Source organism: Helianthus annuus, chromosome 8 (assembly GCF_002127325.2).
Source record: "Helianthus annuus cultivar XRQ/B chromosome 8, HanXRQr2.0-SUNRISE, whole genome shotgun sequence".
NCBI lineage: Eukaryota > Viridiplantae > Streptophyta > Magnoliopsida > Asterales > Asteraceae > Helianthus > Helianthus annuus.
This window is the reverse complement of record NC_035440.2, coordinates 11,334,579-11,351,831: the sequence shown is the minus strand read 5'-3', so window position 1 is coordinate 11,351,831 and position 17,253 is coordinate 11,334,579. Positions and strand designations below refer to the sequence as shown.

The following is a 17,253-nucleotide window of genomic DNA, read 5'->3' as shown; positions in this document are numbered from 1 at the left end:
TTCGTTGTTTCCAAGGAAACTATCAGACCGGATGATTGGACGCATCAATCTTCTATTTAACAATAGATAATCAACATCCCATCTAAGCAAGGTCTCCAAAGGAACAGCCTTGATACTTATACATCAATTATTATAGAAAGCTTATCTCGAATGAGAAATGGTTATTCTACCCATTACTTAAAACTAATCTTAAGGGATAGTTAATTCTCTCAGTTAGTCGAACAATCGACGATCCTGGGCAGCTGATGGAAATTCTTAATTGTTGCTTAATTTGGGTTGTGGTATTCAATGCATAAGCAGAATGAACCTTCTTTCTTAGTTAACAACACCGATTTCTTCAGGATATCGAGTTAGGCTATATGAATCCTTTATTTTAAAACTTACTTAATCGGGGTTTCGATTCTTCCAATGATGGTACTAGCTACCTTGAAGGTTTCATAATAGAATAACCCGAAATAGGATATAGATCTTAACTCTACTTGTCTCTCAAGAGGTGAACATGGTAATTCTTATAAGGAAGCTAATTATGACACATAAAGGTGTCAGAGATTTTCGTACTCTCAGGCTTTGGCTCATCTATCGCTGTCGGTGTCAGATAAATGACACATTCCCTTTACCATTGCAAAGATGCCCTAAGTAGAGATACTTATAAGGACATTTTTATATAGGATATCTTCTTTAAATACTACTAGTCGACTTTAGTACTATATGACTATTGGGATATCTTCGGGGATCCCATGCATTAAACCTCCATACTGATCAGGCATGGAAGCAATCTATGGGACGCACTAGGATACGCAAATCCTCATATGGCACTCTTATCAAACATAGTTTGGCATTCGCAGACGATAGAAAACAATGAGAAAATAATAAAATAAAATAAATAATATATATTGTCGTACTCTTTCTGGGGAAAGGTACTCCAGATTCTTATGAAAGGATTTTCTCCGAGGATGCGAGAGAGGTCATTAAAGATTCCATTGGTAATTTATACCTCATATTTAATATATGGAGTCCTTATGAAGAGTTTTAAAAAATCTGATATACTTATAGTTTACGAAGGATTTACTGGTATCCGAACCAAAATAAAACTCTTAGCATTTAAATTACTGATAAAACGACAAGGAATTGTACCTGATGTCATTATTTATGGGCCAGCTTAGGCACTTTAGGCGTTTTCAATTTTTGGCTTTACTTCCTCCGCCGCATTTCCTTTGACATATTTAGGGCACGTAGTCTTGATGTGGCCTTTCTCATTACAGCCAAAACAAACTGCATTCTTCATGTCCTTACAGTCCAATGCTTTATGTCCCTTAGACTTGCAGATCCCACAAGCCCTGGGCTGTGATTTGGATCTTGGTTCGAACCTGCATTCCCCATAATGGCACTTCTTGCAGGTCTCACATACTGGTTTCTTGTCAGACTTTTGTTTGTTCTTTTTCTTAGAACTCTGGGAGTTATCTACCTCCCTTTTCCTTTTTAGTTCATCCTTTGCATCCGAGGCATGAACGAGATCCTCCTCAAGAGCAAGGAAATGTGGTCCTAGATAAAACTTGGACCGAGCAGCATGGGGCTCCTTTAACTTTTTCACAGCCTTCTTTACAGCTTTTCCAACGGCTGCGTCTATCATAGTCTGAAGAACATCTTTGGAAATTCTAAGGTTTACAATTTCAGCATCATTAGCATGTGTCGCGTCATCAATGGCGCGATTGACTGTTATCTTACCCGAGTTTGCCATACTCGATATTGGTTCCTGCTATATAGTTATCCTTCCTGGCATTCATCCGGAAGACTCATGCATTTGTTTTCCTGGCCTCTCAGGCTTCTTTATAAGCTTTGGGCAGTTGGTTTTGATGTGCCCTTCCTCGTTACAGTTGTAGCATGTGGCGTTCTTTAACCCCTTGCAATCTAAGGTTTTGTGGCCTTTGGTCTTGCAAATTCCACACAATTTAGCGTGTGGGTCTATTGTACATCTTCCAAAATGTTGCTTTTTGCAGTTATTGCATTTGGGTCTGTTATCAGACTGACTCGAGTTCTTCCTAAACTCGGAATCTTTCCCACGCTCCGAGCTTCCCTTCTTCTTCTTGTTAGTTTGATGAGAGTTTTCCTCCTCTCTTTCTCTTCTCTTGTCGCCAGAAGCCTTAACAGACTTAATTCTGATTGCATCTAAGGTGAGAGATAAGGATAAGTCCACCGCGGACCTATATGTGGTTGGCCTAGATGCTTTAACATTCCCTTTTATCTCTGGTGCTAGGCCTCTAATGAAACGCGCTATGCGTTTAGGTTTAGGGGTGACTAGATAAGGAACTAGGCGGGACATAGTGTTGAAACTTGTCACATATGCCGGACAATTCAAATCTTCCATGACCAAAGTCAAGAAGTCTGATTCTATCTTTTCTACTTCATGCTGAGGGCAGTAGTTTTCCTTGACTAAAGCAACAAATTGTCCCCAAGATAAGTTGTAGAGTAGAACTTTCCCCGTGGCTTGGAGCAATGATCTCCACCATGCCAACGCTTCTCCTTTAAATGATTGTGAAACAAATTTCACAACATCTTGCTCCGCACAACCGCTGATGTCAACAACAGCGTCCATCTCATCGAGCCATGTCATGCAATCGATGGCCCCATTTTCTCCTGTAAAGTCTCTGGGCTTGCAGGAGACAAAATATTTATATGAACAGGTCTTAACTGGTGCCTCTTGATGAAACACAACTTGTCTAGACGGAATACTCCTTTGATTTGACAAGTCATGATCATCGTCCTCCCTTGACTCATGCGTTTCAGGAGGGGGCTTACTATGAGCCATAGATAGAGTCTTGGAGTGGGTATCATTTGATTCATCATTCTGTCGATCAAGAGCTCGAGTAACAGCATAATCTATTATTGCCTGCAGTTCTGCTCCAGTTACATTAATTCCGGTAGTATCATTGCTCTCCTTCAAACGACTGTTAACTTCATCTAATCCAGCCATGTAGCTTGATTGCTACATAATTATTAACAATGATTTATTCAGAGATTATTATGGAATCATCATCTTTGACGATTTATCAACCATGGTAATATAAACCATATTGGTTAACTTGTTAGTTATATTTAATTAGTATTTTCCATTATAATTTATCCTAGTTATAAAACATTAAGGATATTAAAGTGGCGCATAAGGCCTAGTCACAAGGACAGTTCTAAATTTTGGTAAGCCATGATTTCAGAGAATCGAGGCATTTAAGGTTCGAATCACGTTCATTACCTTCTCTTGACAGGGAGTTGTAGACTTCAACTGTCTTTTGTCCTTTAGGACAATAGGCATAGCCCGTGGGCGTTCCCCTTCTGAGGGATGGTTATAATATGATCATCTTCTCAGATGTTATTAGTCGAGATCGTATGGATCCTACCGACTATTATGCTTGGACCTGGTCCAACACTTTTAGACAGGAGGTCAAGACCACCACTGTCGTTGTCTTATCGGACAACAAGTTTAGCCCGGAGGCACTTCATCACTATCGGATGTTTATAATGTGATCATCTTATAGGATGACACAAGCCATGATTTCTAAATCACTAGGCTAGATACGAAAATTGGAAGAATCCAATATAAGTTTGATTGTTGTGATTTATCGAATCACATTTGTCAGGAGTGCTAACACGTTCTTAGGCGTTAACAAGGATCTGAATCCCTTGGGTAGGTTTCACCATCTTGGCCGCGTAGGCTAGATTTCACCTTTAAGATTCTTTTTAAAAATGCCTACTGGCAGGGAAAGAAGGATATTTATTTTATTCAGGATTTTATCATAAATCCTAATTTATAAGTTAATAATAGCACAAATGGCCTAGTCGCGTAGACAAGTTAATTTATAAGCCATGATCGTCTGGGATCGAGGCATTTAGTAATAGCACAAAAGGCTTAGTCACGAGGACAAGTTTAATTTATAAGCCATGATCGTCTGGGATCGAGGCATTTAGTAATAGCACAAAAGGCTTAGTCACGAGGACAAGTTTAATTTATAAGCCATGATCGTCTGGGATCAAGGCATTTAGTAATAGCACAAAAGGCTTAGTCACGAGGACAAGTTTAATTTATAAGCCATGATCGTCTGGGATCAAGGCATTTAGGTGTGAATCAAAGTTCATTACCTTTTCTTGACAGGGAGTCATAGACCACCACTGCCTTTTGTCTTATATGACAATTTGTATGGCCCGTAGGCGCTACATCACTATTGGATGTTTAATAAGTTTGGCCCGTAGGCACTACATCACTAATGGATGTTTTAAATAAGTTTGGCCCGTAGGCATTAAAAGATAATTATGTCCTTATAAGGACTAATAAGGAAAACGATTTTCAGTAAAAGGAGTTTCTTCTTCATCTTATTTCTGAATGCTTTCTCCTTGGATGTTCGTTCCATTTTAGCCGCGGTACGAGACTCAGCATCTCGGGCTCCGGTGTGGAGAACTCCTATTACGGCTTCTTCGCTTGGCGACGTATCCAATATAAAAATAATCGGAAGCAGTAAATTCCATATTAGAATCGGGAGTATTCCTATGTTAAGTCTAGACTCAGAAGATTTAGGAATGTGCAATTGTGTCATTGAGATTAAACACAAAAGCTAGTGTTTAATTCACTCAATGTTGGCTCTGATACCAACCTGTCACACCCCAATTTTCCACGTGTCACCGGTGGGCCCGGTGGGGAGTATAGTGACGTAGTTGGCATCATCATAGACAAACAACACAATATATAAATGCACAGCGGAAGCAAAAGATAAATATATTACATTCCGAATATAAGTAATGTCAAAGTATTACAACGGAAGGTAAAGGATCCACAGGCGGATCAATAAAAGAAAACTGTTCAATAGACTTTAGGCATCTAGAACTTGCAAGATTCCTTAGTGACGCCCTGAGCTCCCAGCCAATTACGCATAGTACCTGTCACTTAACCTTTTTGGAAAATACGTCAGTTTACACTGGTAAATACAATTAACTGACTCATTTTGGAAAAAAGAGTTTGAAAAGTGATTCGAGTGCAAACGGCACAAAATATCTTGACACATTGATTAAAATGCACAGAGGCAAAATTAATCTTTATACTTGGGACAATTTTATTAATAAAAATCTTGTATCCGATTTACATGGTTGTCCAACATTTAGGGCCGGTGATTATACAATACAAGCCGGACAAGATTAATCGACACACCACAAATATAATCTCACAAGAAGATACTCTCACGTGTGAGTATACGTTATACATATGCAACAGGAGGTGTTTTGCCTACACCTTGTGCTTACGTCGTGGCCATTCACTTTTTAAAATGAGCCAAGGATATCCAGGACACGGTCATTAACCCCCAATGTTATTTGTTATCAATCAACACAGATTAAAACGGGATTATGCAATTTAATCATCTCCGATTAAACAGTTTCTACACCCGACGAAGCGGTATTTTTATAATACCGTATCCCAAGCCCGTATAAGGGAAAATAAGTTAAAAGTATTTACCTGAGCTAGCTCCTGTCTTAAATAGCAAGAATAATAACTCAGCCGTATTCCTAAGTAAGCGTAGGTACAATTTACCGGAAAGCTCTAGTCTGGAACGATGGTATAAATAACCAATTAGAATACTAACGGGTCTTTAATTAAGCCTAAGCTTAGACCGGTTAGTTTTAAGGAAATATACGGTTCAAGCGCACGATTAAGCGAAGACCGGATAGAACGTGATTTAGACCCGACAAGTTTGAATACTTGTATAATATGGGTATACTAAATACATTCTGGATTTTGAGATAAAATGATAACGTTTGACCCGTTTCGGTCAATCTATGTAAACTAGTTACATAAACCGAACCGAACGCAAAAAGGGCGTTACGGGTAGCCGAATGAGTCATATGTAAGTTCCCTGAGATATTATGCTTTAAATATGATATAATATCAGTAAGTTATGTCCTATTATGCCCCGAATGTATTTAAACTCAATTTACACCTCATAAGGGCATTTTGGTCATTTAAAAGATTATGAAAGAGTCAATTTGGTAATCTGAGTTACAGCTCTGATTTATACAGTAAATATACCTAATTTGGCATATTATAACAGTAGGGTATGACCCATATACCAAACTTAACATTTAAAATCAATCTATGCACCGTAGGGGTATTTTAGTAATTTCACAAGGGCTAAAAATGCCAAAACTGGAAATCTGAGCTCAAACATTTATACTTACTGTTATTATATGAAAATATACTAAATACATCAGTAGGTATGAGTCTTATATGTTTAAAATGAGTATAACGCTTACTAGGCGTTAAAAACGCTTAAAACGCGATTTAGAGCCGTTTCCGGGTTTTCAAAAGAAAGCTGAGATTTTTATATTTCTAGAATGCTCAAAATAATTTATTTAACATATAAAATCAGTAGAAAAAGGTTTGGAGTCAAAAGAATGTATAAAACTCATTTTATGGCTTAAACGGTCAAAACCGGCATCCACCGAATCGACTTAGCGACGTATGATCCGTTCAGCCAAAAATCAAATAAAAATCATCAAAATCCCAAAATATTATATAACATTAGTGGGTAAAAAGTTTTGTATCAAAACGTGGCCTGCAATGGGTCATATGCGAAATGCGCCGTTTATGTAACTTTAAGATATAGTTTTACGCTATCGGCCATAATTCAAAGTCTGGACCACCAACGGGTCTCAAATTTTCGGTGCAAGTTTATATATTAGAAATAAAGATTTCTACTCTTTCACTTTTCCAAAAATCACGTTTATATCAAAAAGGGCAAAATAGTCAACTTTAAGCATAAATCGGAACATGCAAATGAATCGGCTAAGAATAGACTCGAGATATAAAAATTCCAGAGAGTTTTACCAAAATAAAAATGGTTCAAAGTACTCTCCAATACAGGTCTCAAACATGCACGTACAGATCCGAATCGATAGTCTACGAAAAAGTCTTTTTATAAGACTTTCGGTTCCGATTCGTATTTATACTCAAGATTGTCGAGTTGATTATGATAAAACACATTCTTACATATATTATAAGTTATTTATGATGATCAAACAGATTGCATGTCCTCTACATTACCATTTAAGCTTATTTTTGCAAAAACCACTTCTGTTGACTTTTTAAGAACGCCTTTGACTCGACAATTAGCATGCATAAAGTGGGAATCAGAGAATACCCTTTTGAGGGTTTGTTTCCCACATGAATACCAACATATGTGTGGTTTCAATTTGAGAAGTGACTGAGTAAAACTCGTTTAATCAGAAAGTCAAAGTTCAAGAACAACGGTTTGACTTTTAGCAATTAATCAATGCTAGAACGAATTAGAGACTGAATTAGAAGCTTACAAAGGTCCTATTGATGCTTAGCTAACACTAAGAATCGGCCTTGATGTCCAGAAATGCTCCAGGAAGTCTTGAGAGTTCTTGAGAGTTGAAAGAGTTCTTGATCACAATGCAAATGCCAAGGAATGGAGCTTTGATCTGATTTAAAGAGGGATTCAGAGGTTTGAGGATAGGTTACTATAGTCCTAGGCATGCAAGGGTTTATTGGAGCTTTTGGAGGTGCCATGAGCTGTTATGCACTTCAAATTCGGACCAGAATTGCAATTTTCGCGAAATTTTGCTTCTGATAGTCTCACGCGGCCCGCCTAGGATTCCCAGGCGGGTCGCCTGGGGTCTGCAGGCCCAAAAACTTTCAAACATTGGCAGATTTGGTCCCTGTCCTTGCACGCGATGTCTCGGCTACTTATTTTGACTCGTAAACCCCCAAACTTGGTTTTTAAGAACCTTGGGACATTTACCAACATGGAAATGTCCTCGGATAACTTTCCGCTCAACCGAAAAGCCATGAAATTCGACGTTGACGCTTTTAGTCCCTCAAGTACGGTTTTGGCCATAACTTTCTCATACGTTGACGAAACTTCACGAAATTTTTACCACATATTCTAGTGAGTATATTTTAGCATTATAAAGCTTCGGGTCTGCCAAAAGTTCACTCAGAGGTATAAATTCAACATGTTGACACTTTTGGCCCCTATAGTTTGTCATTCCTCACTTTTGTGAAATTTCCGCGTCGTATGATCCATGAACCATCCGTTTAAGGTTATAAACATTATGTTGGGTTATCATAGAGTCTATTTATCCATTGTTGACACTTTGGACCCTTACGTTCCATAGTTTTCACCGTTTGTCACTTTTAGTCCCTTTAAAGTACACTTTCACATACCGGAACCTTATGACACGTGTCAATACATTATTGGACGAAATTTTTCGAGGTGTTACAATCCAGCTTGCATAGATTCTCACCAATGCCTGTTCTTGACGAAAATTCCACAATATATGAGACCAACAGTCTGATAAACGAGGAGCTTTCATGGGACATGGATGAAGTTAGGGCTGAGTTCAATAAGCTTCATAATTCTTTAAATGATGATCAAAGAGCAGTATATAACCAGATTATGGCTGCTGTTGAACGTGGGAAAGGTGGTGTTTTTTTTCGTGTATGGTTACGGTGGTACATGTAAGACATTTCTGTGGAAAACCTTAGCTGCTTCCATTAGATGCAATGGACATATTGTTATTAATGTTGCTTCAATTGGGATTGCATCATTTTTGTTGTCACGAGGTCGTACCGCCCATTCAAGATTCCATATTCCAATTAATCTTACTGAATATTCTGTTTGCCATATTAAGCCTAATTCTGAAATCGCTATTCTTCTAAACGAAGCCAAGTTGATTATTTAGGATGAAGCACCGATGGTACATAAACATGCTTTTGAGGCTCTTGACCATACATTGAAAGTGGTTTTGAGTTTCTCTGATTCACGAAATTATGAACTTCCATTTGGTGGAAAGGCTATTGTATTTGGTGGTGACTTTAGGCAAATCCTACCAGTTGTACAAAATGGAAGCAGGCAAGACATCGTACACGCCTCTTTATGTTCATCTTACATATGGTCGAGTTTCAAGGTGTTAAATTTGACAACGAACATGCGTTTGTCTGTTGGATCGAGTAGCTCAAACATCGAGGAGATAAAAGAATTTGGTAAATGGATTCTCGAGATCGGCGAAGGCAATGTTGGTGATTCTAATGATTGTAATTCAAGTATTGAAATACCTGACGATCTTTTAATAACTGATGAAAACGATCCAATTCAAGGTTTGATTGACTTTGTATATCCTTCGTTCTTGAGCGTTTTACAGACCGTGATTACTTTTCTGAGAGAGCTATACTCTCTCCTAAGAACGAAGTTGTTCATGAGCAAAATGATCGTTTGCTGGCATTGTTTCCTAGTGAAGAAGTAGAGTATCTTAGCTCTGATAGTGTATGCCCTACTGAGGAAATTAACGATCCGTTACATCAAGATTTATATAATCCTGATGTGTTAAACAGTGTGAAGGTTTCAGGATTACCAAATCATAGATTGGTATTAAAATTGGGTGTTCCGGTCATGCTTTTGAGGAATATTTATCAACAAAACGGTCTGTGTAACGGTACATGTCTTCAAATCACACGTCTTGGTAAACGTGTTATCGAGGCTGAGATATTATTGGGAGGTAATGTTGGTTCAAGAACTTACATCCCAAGAATTAGCATGATACCATCAGACAAGAAAATACCCTTCAAGTTTCAACGACGGCAGTTTACAATAACTGTATGTTTTGCGATGACTATTAAAAAAATTCAAGCTCAATCTTTGTCCAGAGTTGGTCTATACTTGAAAGACCCCGTTTTCTCACATGGTCAGCTTTATGTTGCGTTGTCGAGAGTAAAGACCAAAGATGGTGTGAAGCTTTTAATATTTGACAAAGATGGGAGGCCAACAAATAAAACTGCAAACGTTGTTTACAAAGAAATATTTGGGAAATTGTAATTGAAAATTTAAAGTTTATTTTCAAATTTAAAGTTTTGAAGTTTATTTTTTGTATAAATACTTGATTATATTTTATATGTTATTTTATTATAAATATATGCAACTTTTAAATTCAAATATTTAAGTATACCTATGTTATTTTTTATTCTTTTAAACAATTGTTAAACTATGAGTCTCAATGTTCCATTTCGAACAATTGCATTGGATTCGGGATCCGCCATTTTATCGGGTCGGAACTTTGGGTAAAAAAACAAATGGACTCTTTTATTGGATCCTATATCTTGCACACCCTCTCAATTTTTGAAAATATCTAACCTACCAAAATCCAAAGTTCTCTACGAAGTTTATCAACATCTCGTGATCATCGTCTTCTTCTTTGATCACTGGTTCTACAAGATTTCTTCAAAATCAAAGGTACATAACCCTAATCGAAGCTTAATATGTTTTTTTATATTCGATTATTTAGTTACTTTATTTTATACATATTTCTTCAAATGCTATATAGATTTTTTTTCAAACAATAACAAGATCGGAGGTTTCTTTATCCTCATTTGCATTATCTGCTTTTGGTTTATTTTGATTTTCATGTGAATCCCTAAATCTTCGATCGACTAAAAACTCTGATCAATGAACAAACAAGAGATTTTACTTGAATGTTATAGTGTTTTTATCTTTTTTAAGTTTCTAATATTTGATTTTATTATTTCTGTTATGTAATTTTTTCTCAAAAATTAATAATATATGTTCTTAATGATTTATGGTTTTTTTGTCATGTTGATCCCTCAATCTTTTGTCATAATTGGAGTTGGATTGTTTGTCTACTAAAACAAGTTTGTTCAATCTTTTTTAACAATTGTAATGGCAAGAGTTGTTCTTTCTTGAAGTTAATTGATTGTGGTATTATTATTTTATTTTTAGTTGTAAATAATGGTTTATATTACTTTTGCAGACATGGATCCCAATAGCAACAGTTGTTGTTTCTTGAAGGTATTCGATGTTCATGATCCTACAAAAGTGGTATGTTTTTTTTTATGTTTACTAATAAGTATGTTGATACTTATGTTTCTTTTTTTTTTTGAAATTATAGGTAATACCCTATGATTTTGCAACATTATTGTGGGGAGAACAATTGCCGTATGGTGATTGTGTTAAAATATTTGCTGTTGACAACTTATGGGTTGTCAAAATTGAAAAAGATGTGTTGGGTCCTGTTTTAGGTGATGGCTTTGTTAAAGTCGTTTGGGACAGTGGTTTACAAAAAAATGATTATCTGTTTGTTCAACTGTCTTGGACTATTTACATGGTATCTTGATGTCTTTAAGTCATGTGTTTTGGATAACTCTTTTATCACTTCCATTAGTGCTGATGATGATTTCATTGTAATTACTATATATCAAATAATCCTTTTTTTGCCAATATTTTTTCTCCATATTTTGTTTAAGTTAATTATGTATGAACTTTACAGGTCATGGCGGACAAATTCTGGGGACAGTTTTACGGCAGTTGTTATAAAGGTGGATTATCAAGTCTTTATGTGGGTGATAGGTTTTGGAATGTGAGGATGGATGTGTTGTCCAACAATTGTGCTTTCACTGATGGATGGTCTAAGCTTATTAGTGATCTTTCATTAGATACCCGGTGTAATTTTATTTTTTCAATGGCTGGATATGAGACTTTTGAGTTGTCGGTTTTTGATATGAAACTGGTATTAAAATGTATTTCAAGGTGGACGTTTGTTGTGTTGGATGATCCTATTTACGGTGATGACGGATTTGATCTACTCCTTGCGGTTAGTGTTATTACGCTTATAGTTAAATATTTATCTAATACGAACTTATTGGTTAATGTTCAAGTTAAGAATGTCTAAATTTTTGAATATTATGTTTTTTTAGTGGGAACACAAAGATAAGGTGATTACATATGAAAGTGATGCTGATGAAGATGTTGTTGGTGATGTAGTTGGTGACTATATGCGGCTTTCATCTTCCTGTGATGCCTATCGGTCTCATGTAAGTGTTCACAACGTTCCTTATATATTATATAACGCTTTTAATTAGTTGGTTGTATATTTATATGCTTATTATTCACTTTTATGTAGAATGACCCAAAAGGGAAGGCAAAGATTGTATTTGGTCACGAGACTGTATCTCCAATGGTTGTTTGTTATATACTAACTTAATTTAATACTTATTTTCAATACATATAATATACTTTTTATTCTATTAGGTGTCTTTGTTTTCCATATTTTTTTGATATCAAAAAATTTATTTCCTCTATACTAACTGACTTTACAAATATATAATCCTTTTAATGAATAAATATATTTTTAATTTTAATATGTTAATTTAATACTTATTTAATGTTTGTTTTCAATATTCAATTTTTTATAAAACTTTATCGTGTCATTTATACGATTACATATAATGTTGACTTAAACTTTATACATCAACACTTTACATTTCTGTAAAAATTTTACACTTATTGTTTACTTTCAATTATTTAGGCTAAACCAAAGGGTAAGGTATCCAGATCCTTGACATCCACGTCTCATATGCCTTCTGGTACACGTTCTAAGTTTCTGAAAGTTGATGATTGTATGGTCCTTCAGGAAATCAGCTTTGCTGAAAACAAACATGTAAGTATTCTACCATTAAATTATCTCTAATTATTTAAACAACCATGTATCGTATTGTTGTACACTTTTTTCTTATTAATATATTTTATATAACAAAAGTTTACATTTCTATATAATTTTTACACTTATTGTTTTAGGTTAAACCAAATCGTAAGGCATTCAGTTCCTTGACTTCCAAAGCTCATGATGTTGACCGTAAATGCTCTACATCGAAAAAGTTCAAGAAAACTGTTGTAATTGAGTTCACAAAGAAAGCAGGAAGCAGACTGGTAAACTTTATAATATGATTTTTTCCTTAAAATTTTATAATACAAGATACATAACTTATTAATGAATCAGATAATTAATCCTTTTGTTTTTTTTTCTCAGCGTTTACCGACTGATGTTTCAAGCCATCTGTGTCTTTCTATTGACAACTTGCACAATGTTATAGTTCAGAACGAAAAATTTGAACTCACTATGTTGTGCACTAGAGCCGAGAAGTCTGGGAAGGGGTTCAGATATGGCTTTAAAAAGTGGTCAGCTTTCTTGAAATTGAATCACATCAAGTTTGGCGCCACTCTTTTCTTTTCGTACGTCAAATCTTCTCAGCGTTTGATGTTGACGAAAGTCGTACACAAGATCACAAAGAAAAGACGCCGTGCCTGAATGTTGGTTATTATGTTTATGTTAGATGGTTAAGCATGAATATTAAATATGGTTTTTGGTTGGTTTGTTTTGTTACTTGGGGATAGTACGGATGGTTGGTTAGTAAACTCTTTTGGTAGTATGTATATGTTGGTTATATGCTGATGATGTGGTTAGTGTGTTTCATTTACCTTTTGAACAAATAGTAAGTAAACAACACTCTATTGTATGAAAGTTGATACTTTAGTCTTAGTGTTCCTGTTAATGGATAACACAACTTTGACATTATTTACTGTCAAAACTTGGTTGTTAATTGTTTCGACGTCAAATGCAGTTTTTGTTATCATATAGATTTATCTCATTAGCCATACACGCAGTTTTTGGTAAATGGCTTATTGAGATCGGCTCCACTCTTTTCTTTACGTACGTCAAGTCTTCTCAACGTTTGATGTTGACCAAAGTCGTACCCAAGATCACAAAGAAAAGAGGCAGTTCGTGAATGTTGGTTATTATGTTTATTTTAGATGGTTAAGCATGAATATTAAATGTGGTTTTATGGTTGGTTTGTTTTGAAACTTTGGGATAGTACTGATGGTTTGTTAGACAAATATTTTCTAATATGTATATGTTGTTGATATGCTTATGATGTGGTTAGTGTGAAATGCAGTTTTTGTTACCATATAACCTAAATAATAAATAAATTAAAAAATAAAAAGTAAATATATTGTCGATTTTGAAAGTTTTCTCTAATTTTTAAAATTAATTAACATTTGACTTTTATCATCATTCTTCAAGAATGGTTTTATATTCGTATTGATATGATATTTTTGGAATGTTCCACATAATTGTAACAAATTATAAGGAAACAATTAAAATTGATTTCTATCAATACATATTTGGAAATATGTATCGTTAGTTATTATATAAATTTTTGCAAGATTTGTAATAACATTGCTTTGTTCTATCTTAGTATATGTCACCTATTTATATATATATATATATATATATATATATATATATATATATATTCAGCAATTCGGTTTTCTGTATGATAAACGAACAGTTTTTTTATATATCTAAGTTTTTCGAATCAAAATCAAGTTACCTGTTCTTGATCGTGAAGCAAATCTACAAGGTACGTTTCTTACATTCTGTATGTTTATGAAACCGAATGTTTATGAAACCTATTAATGTATTACAAACTGTTATTATAACATCTCCATCACATTTTTGTTTATGTAACTAATCAGCATGGATTATGTAACATGTTTTTATTCTAATAAGCTTATATTATCACATGGTTGATAAGGATTCGTTATGTGTTTTTAGTTGATTTTATTTCATATATGTTTTTAAAAAAATAATCAGCATATATTATAACTAAAATTGATAATTAATTTAATTAATTTGAAAATTCATAATAGATAATCTTAATTGTTTTGTTTATGTTACATGTGTTTGTAGGTTTTTAATATGGCTGAAAGTTCTTCAAGGTATTTTTTTTCTTTTTAATGTTATCATTTGTTGCGAATAATACCATTAACAAGTTATATTTTATTAATATCTTCTTTTTCAATCAGTATTAGAGAGCCACTCTTTTGTAGACACATGAATGTAGCGGACGAACTTTTAGTGGTATTTTCTAAATTCAGACATTAATTATACTTTGTTTTTGTTGTTATCATGAAATACAATTTAAAGTTATGTTATGGTTTATAAATTAGAAATATAATTATAACTTATTTTTGATTCGTTGCTTTATCAGGCCATTCCTTCAGACGCTGCATCCAAATTGTGGGGTAATAATAAAGCACCTACAAATGTTGTGATACAAAGTCAAGATGGTCGAACATTTAATGTTTAAGCGAAGCCAAAGGAAAAGATTTCTTTTTCCATGGTTGGTCAAATGTTGTAAAACATTTACATCTGAACAAAGGTTGTTTGGTGCTCTTCAATCCTGTCGAGTTTTCTACATTCAAAATAACACATTTCATTGATGGTGTGATTTAAAGCTCTTTCTGGACATCGCTGTTATCTACAACATGTAACTTTATTATAAGATTATTTTTTACTTTTATTTTATTTATGTTAATATATTTATTTTTTATGAACTGATTACAAACTAACATTTTTATTATTTTTGTTATTATTTCTACAGGTCATTCCCGAGTCCATTCTGCCCAACTATTATGATTATACATCAAATCATATAATTTCCATTATAGATATAGGCAACAAAATCTTTCACGTCAAGATTGAAACCCTTGATGGTAAAGTCGGTTTCTCCATTGGTATTGATGTAATTGTTAATCTGTTACAATTGGAGGCTGGTTGTTATTTAATATTCACAAGAGGTTTTGAAAATTATTTCCATTTAAAAATTCTTGGAAAAAATGGTGTTGAAATTAATTTTGCTGATGTAGATGTTGATGAGGTAACTATACATTTGCTTGCTTTTTTATATATTTAATTACTATATTGTTATTCTAATAAATGTTATATGTGATTTTCAGCATGTAGTTGCACCTATTGATGCAGTTGAAGAGCCAGCTATTGATGAACAAGAAGATGGTTGTGTTTATAAGTTTGTTCGTACGACTTCTAAAGATTTTGCAAGTTTTAATATTATTCTTGGAACTACTTATATTAAAAATTACATTGTTTTATTCACATAAAAGTACATTGTTATTTTTATATTCTTCTTATTAATTTTATTTTAAAAACAATACAGCGGCTGCCTGATAACGTTTCAAGGATGGCTAAACTTGATTCTGATTTAAAACCTATGACCGCCAAACTTCTGCATTTGACTGAGCAAGAGGAGTTTACCAATCGTACCAGACGTGAAAAGAGAGGAGAAGGTTTTCGTTATGCGTTATGCAAATGGTCGAGATTCATGAAACGTGCTCGCATTAACGAGGGTGATATGGTTCACTTTTCTTTTGATGAAACTCATCAAGTCTTGAATGTTGAATTCGTTGTACCTCCAAAAAGGAGTACTGATTAGTTGTTTTACATTTAGGTTTTCGATAATTGGTTTTCATGTGATATACATTTACTTTGTTATCGTTAATAGTTTTTAACAATGTTTAATGGTTTTGAATTTTAAGTTATTACATCTTATCATATGTTAGTTTACTATTAGTGTTTCTTTTAATGGATAACACAATTTTCACATTATTCACTGTTCAAACTTTATCGATAATTGTTTCGACTTACAATGCAGTTTTTGTTATGATATCCATTCATATAATCAGCCACAGACCGTTTTATCATTTATTCATACACCCTATTCATCATACAATTTATCATTTATTAATATATATGTATATATTTATTTGTTTAGAAAGATAGATTAACAACCCGTGAGTATTCACGGGTTATAACCTAGTTTTATACGAATGATATGCAATACAAATACGGGTATTATCTTGTTGATGGTATATATCCAGAGTGGCCCGTCTTGATGAAAAGTCTTTCTTGTCCTGATGATTAAAAACAATTGTACTACAAGAAAAAACATGAGTTGGCGATAAAGGATGTCGAACGACCCTTTGAGGTGTTAAAGAAGCGATAGACTATTACTGCCTAACCATCACTTGTACAAGAAAAAAAGAATGCGAAATGTAATGTATGCTTGCATTATATTACATAATATTATTTTGGAGGACTTTGGTCGAGCTATTTGTCCCCAATATGATGAAACCGTTTAGCCGGAGAACCCAATCCTAACCTATGCCAAGAAAGAAGAAATTCGCCTTAAGATATGAAAGAGAGAAGCACATTTGGATCTTTGATTGGATTTGGTCGAACATCTCTAGTTGGATCACATGCTAAATAACGGCTTCGACAACGGCTACGACGAGTAGAGCAGTATGCTTGTTATTATTTGGGTTATGTAATGTTCTTCTTCTTTTTTTTTTTTAAACTTTGTTTTAATTTTATTTATTTTAGTTGTTTAAATTGTATTTTATTTTTATAATTTGGGAGCAAGTTACTAACACGAATGAACTTTCATTGCTTTCATTTTGTCCACCAAAATATTTTCTTTTACAATGAATAGTTATCTGAATTGTTATATATATAAAAGGATGCTACTAAGCTACAATGTTTTTTTTT

The 17,253-nt window shown here is 34.2% G+C and overlaps 1 protein-coding gene and 1 long non-coding RNA gene across 2 annotated transcripts; both read left to right on the top strand.

Moving 5' to 3' along the window:
• Nucleotides 1-8,754: 8,754 nt before the first annotated feature.
• On the top strand, nt 8,755-9,872 carry LOC118480912 (ATP-dependent DNA helicase PIF1-like). The gene is made up of 2 exons (XM_035975901.1): nt 8,755-9,157; nt 9,202-9,872. The coding sequence occupies exons 1-2, from the start codon at nt 8,755-8,757 to the stop codon at nt 9,870-9,872; spliced, it is 1,074 nt and encodes a 357-aa protein (XP_035831794.1).
• Nucleotides 9,873-11,780: 1,908 nt separating this feature from the next.
• Nucleotides 11,781-12,428, top strand: LOC118481172. Its single transcript, XR_004864667.1, has 3 exons — nt 11,781-11,881; nt 11,971-12,027; nt 12,376-12,428. It is a non-coding gene; the product is annotated as an uncharacterized LOC118481172 (long non-coding RNA).
• Nucleotides 12,429-17,253: the final 4,825 nt, after the last annotated feature.

What these genes read in the sequence shown, in the direction of transcription:
- LOC118480912 (XM_035975901.1), top strand. Translation starts at nt 8,755, where the DNA reads ATGGTACATAAACATGCTTTTGAGGCTCTTGACCATACATTGAAAGTG. An exon ending in TGAAAACGATCCAATTCAAG is followed by an intron (nt 9,158 to 9,201) that starts GTTTGATTGACT and finishes AGCGTTTTACAG; the next exon opens with ACCGTGATTACTTTTCTGAG.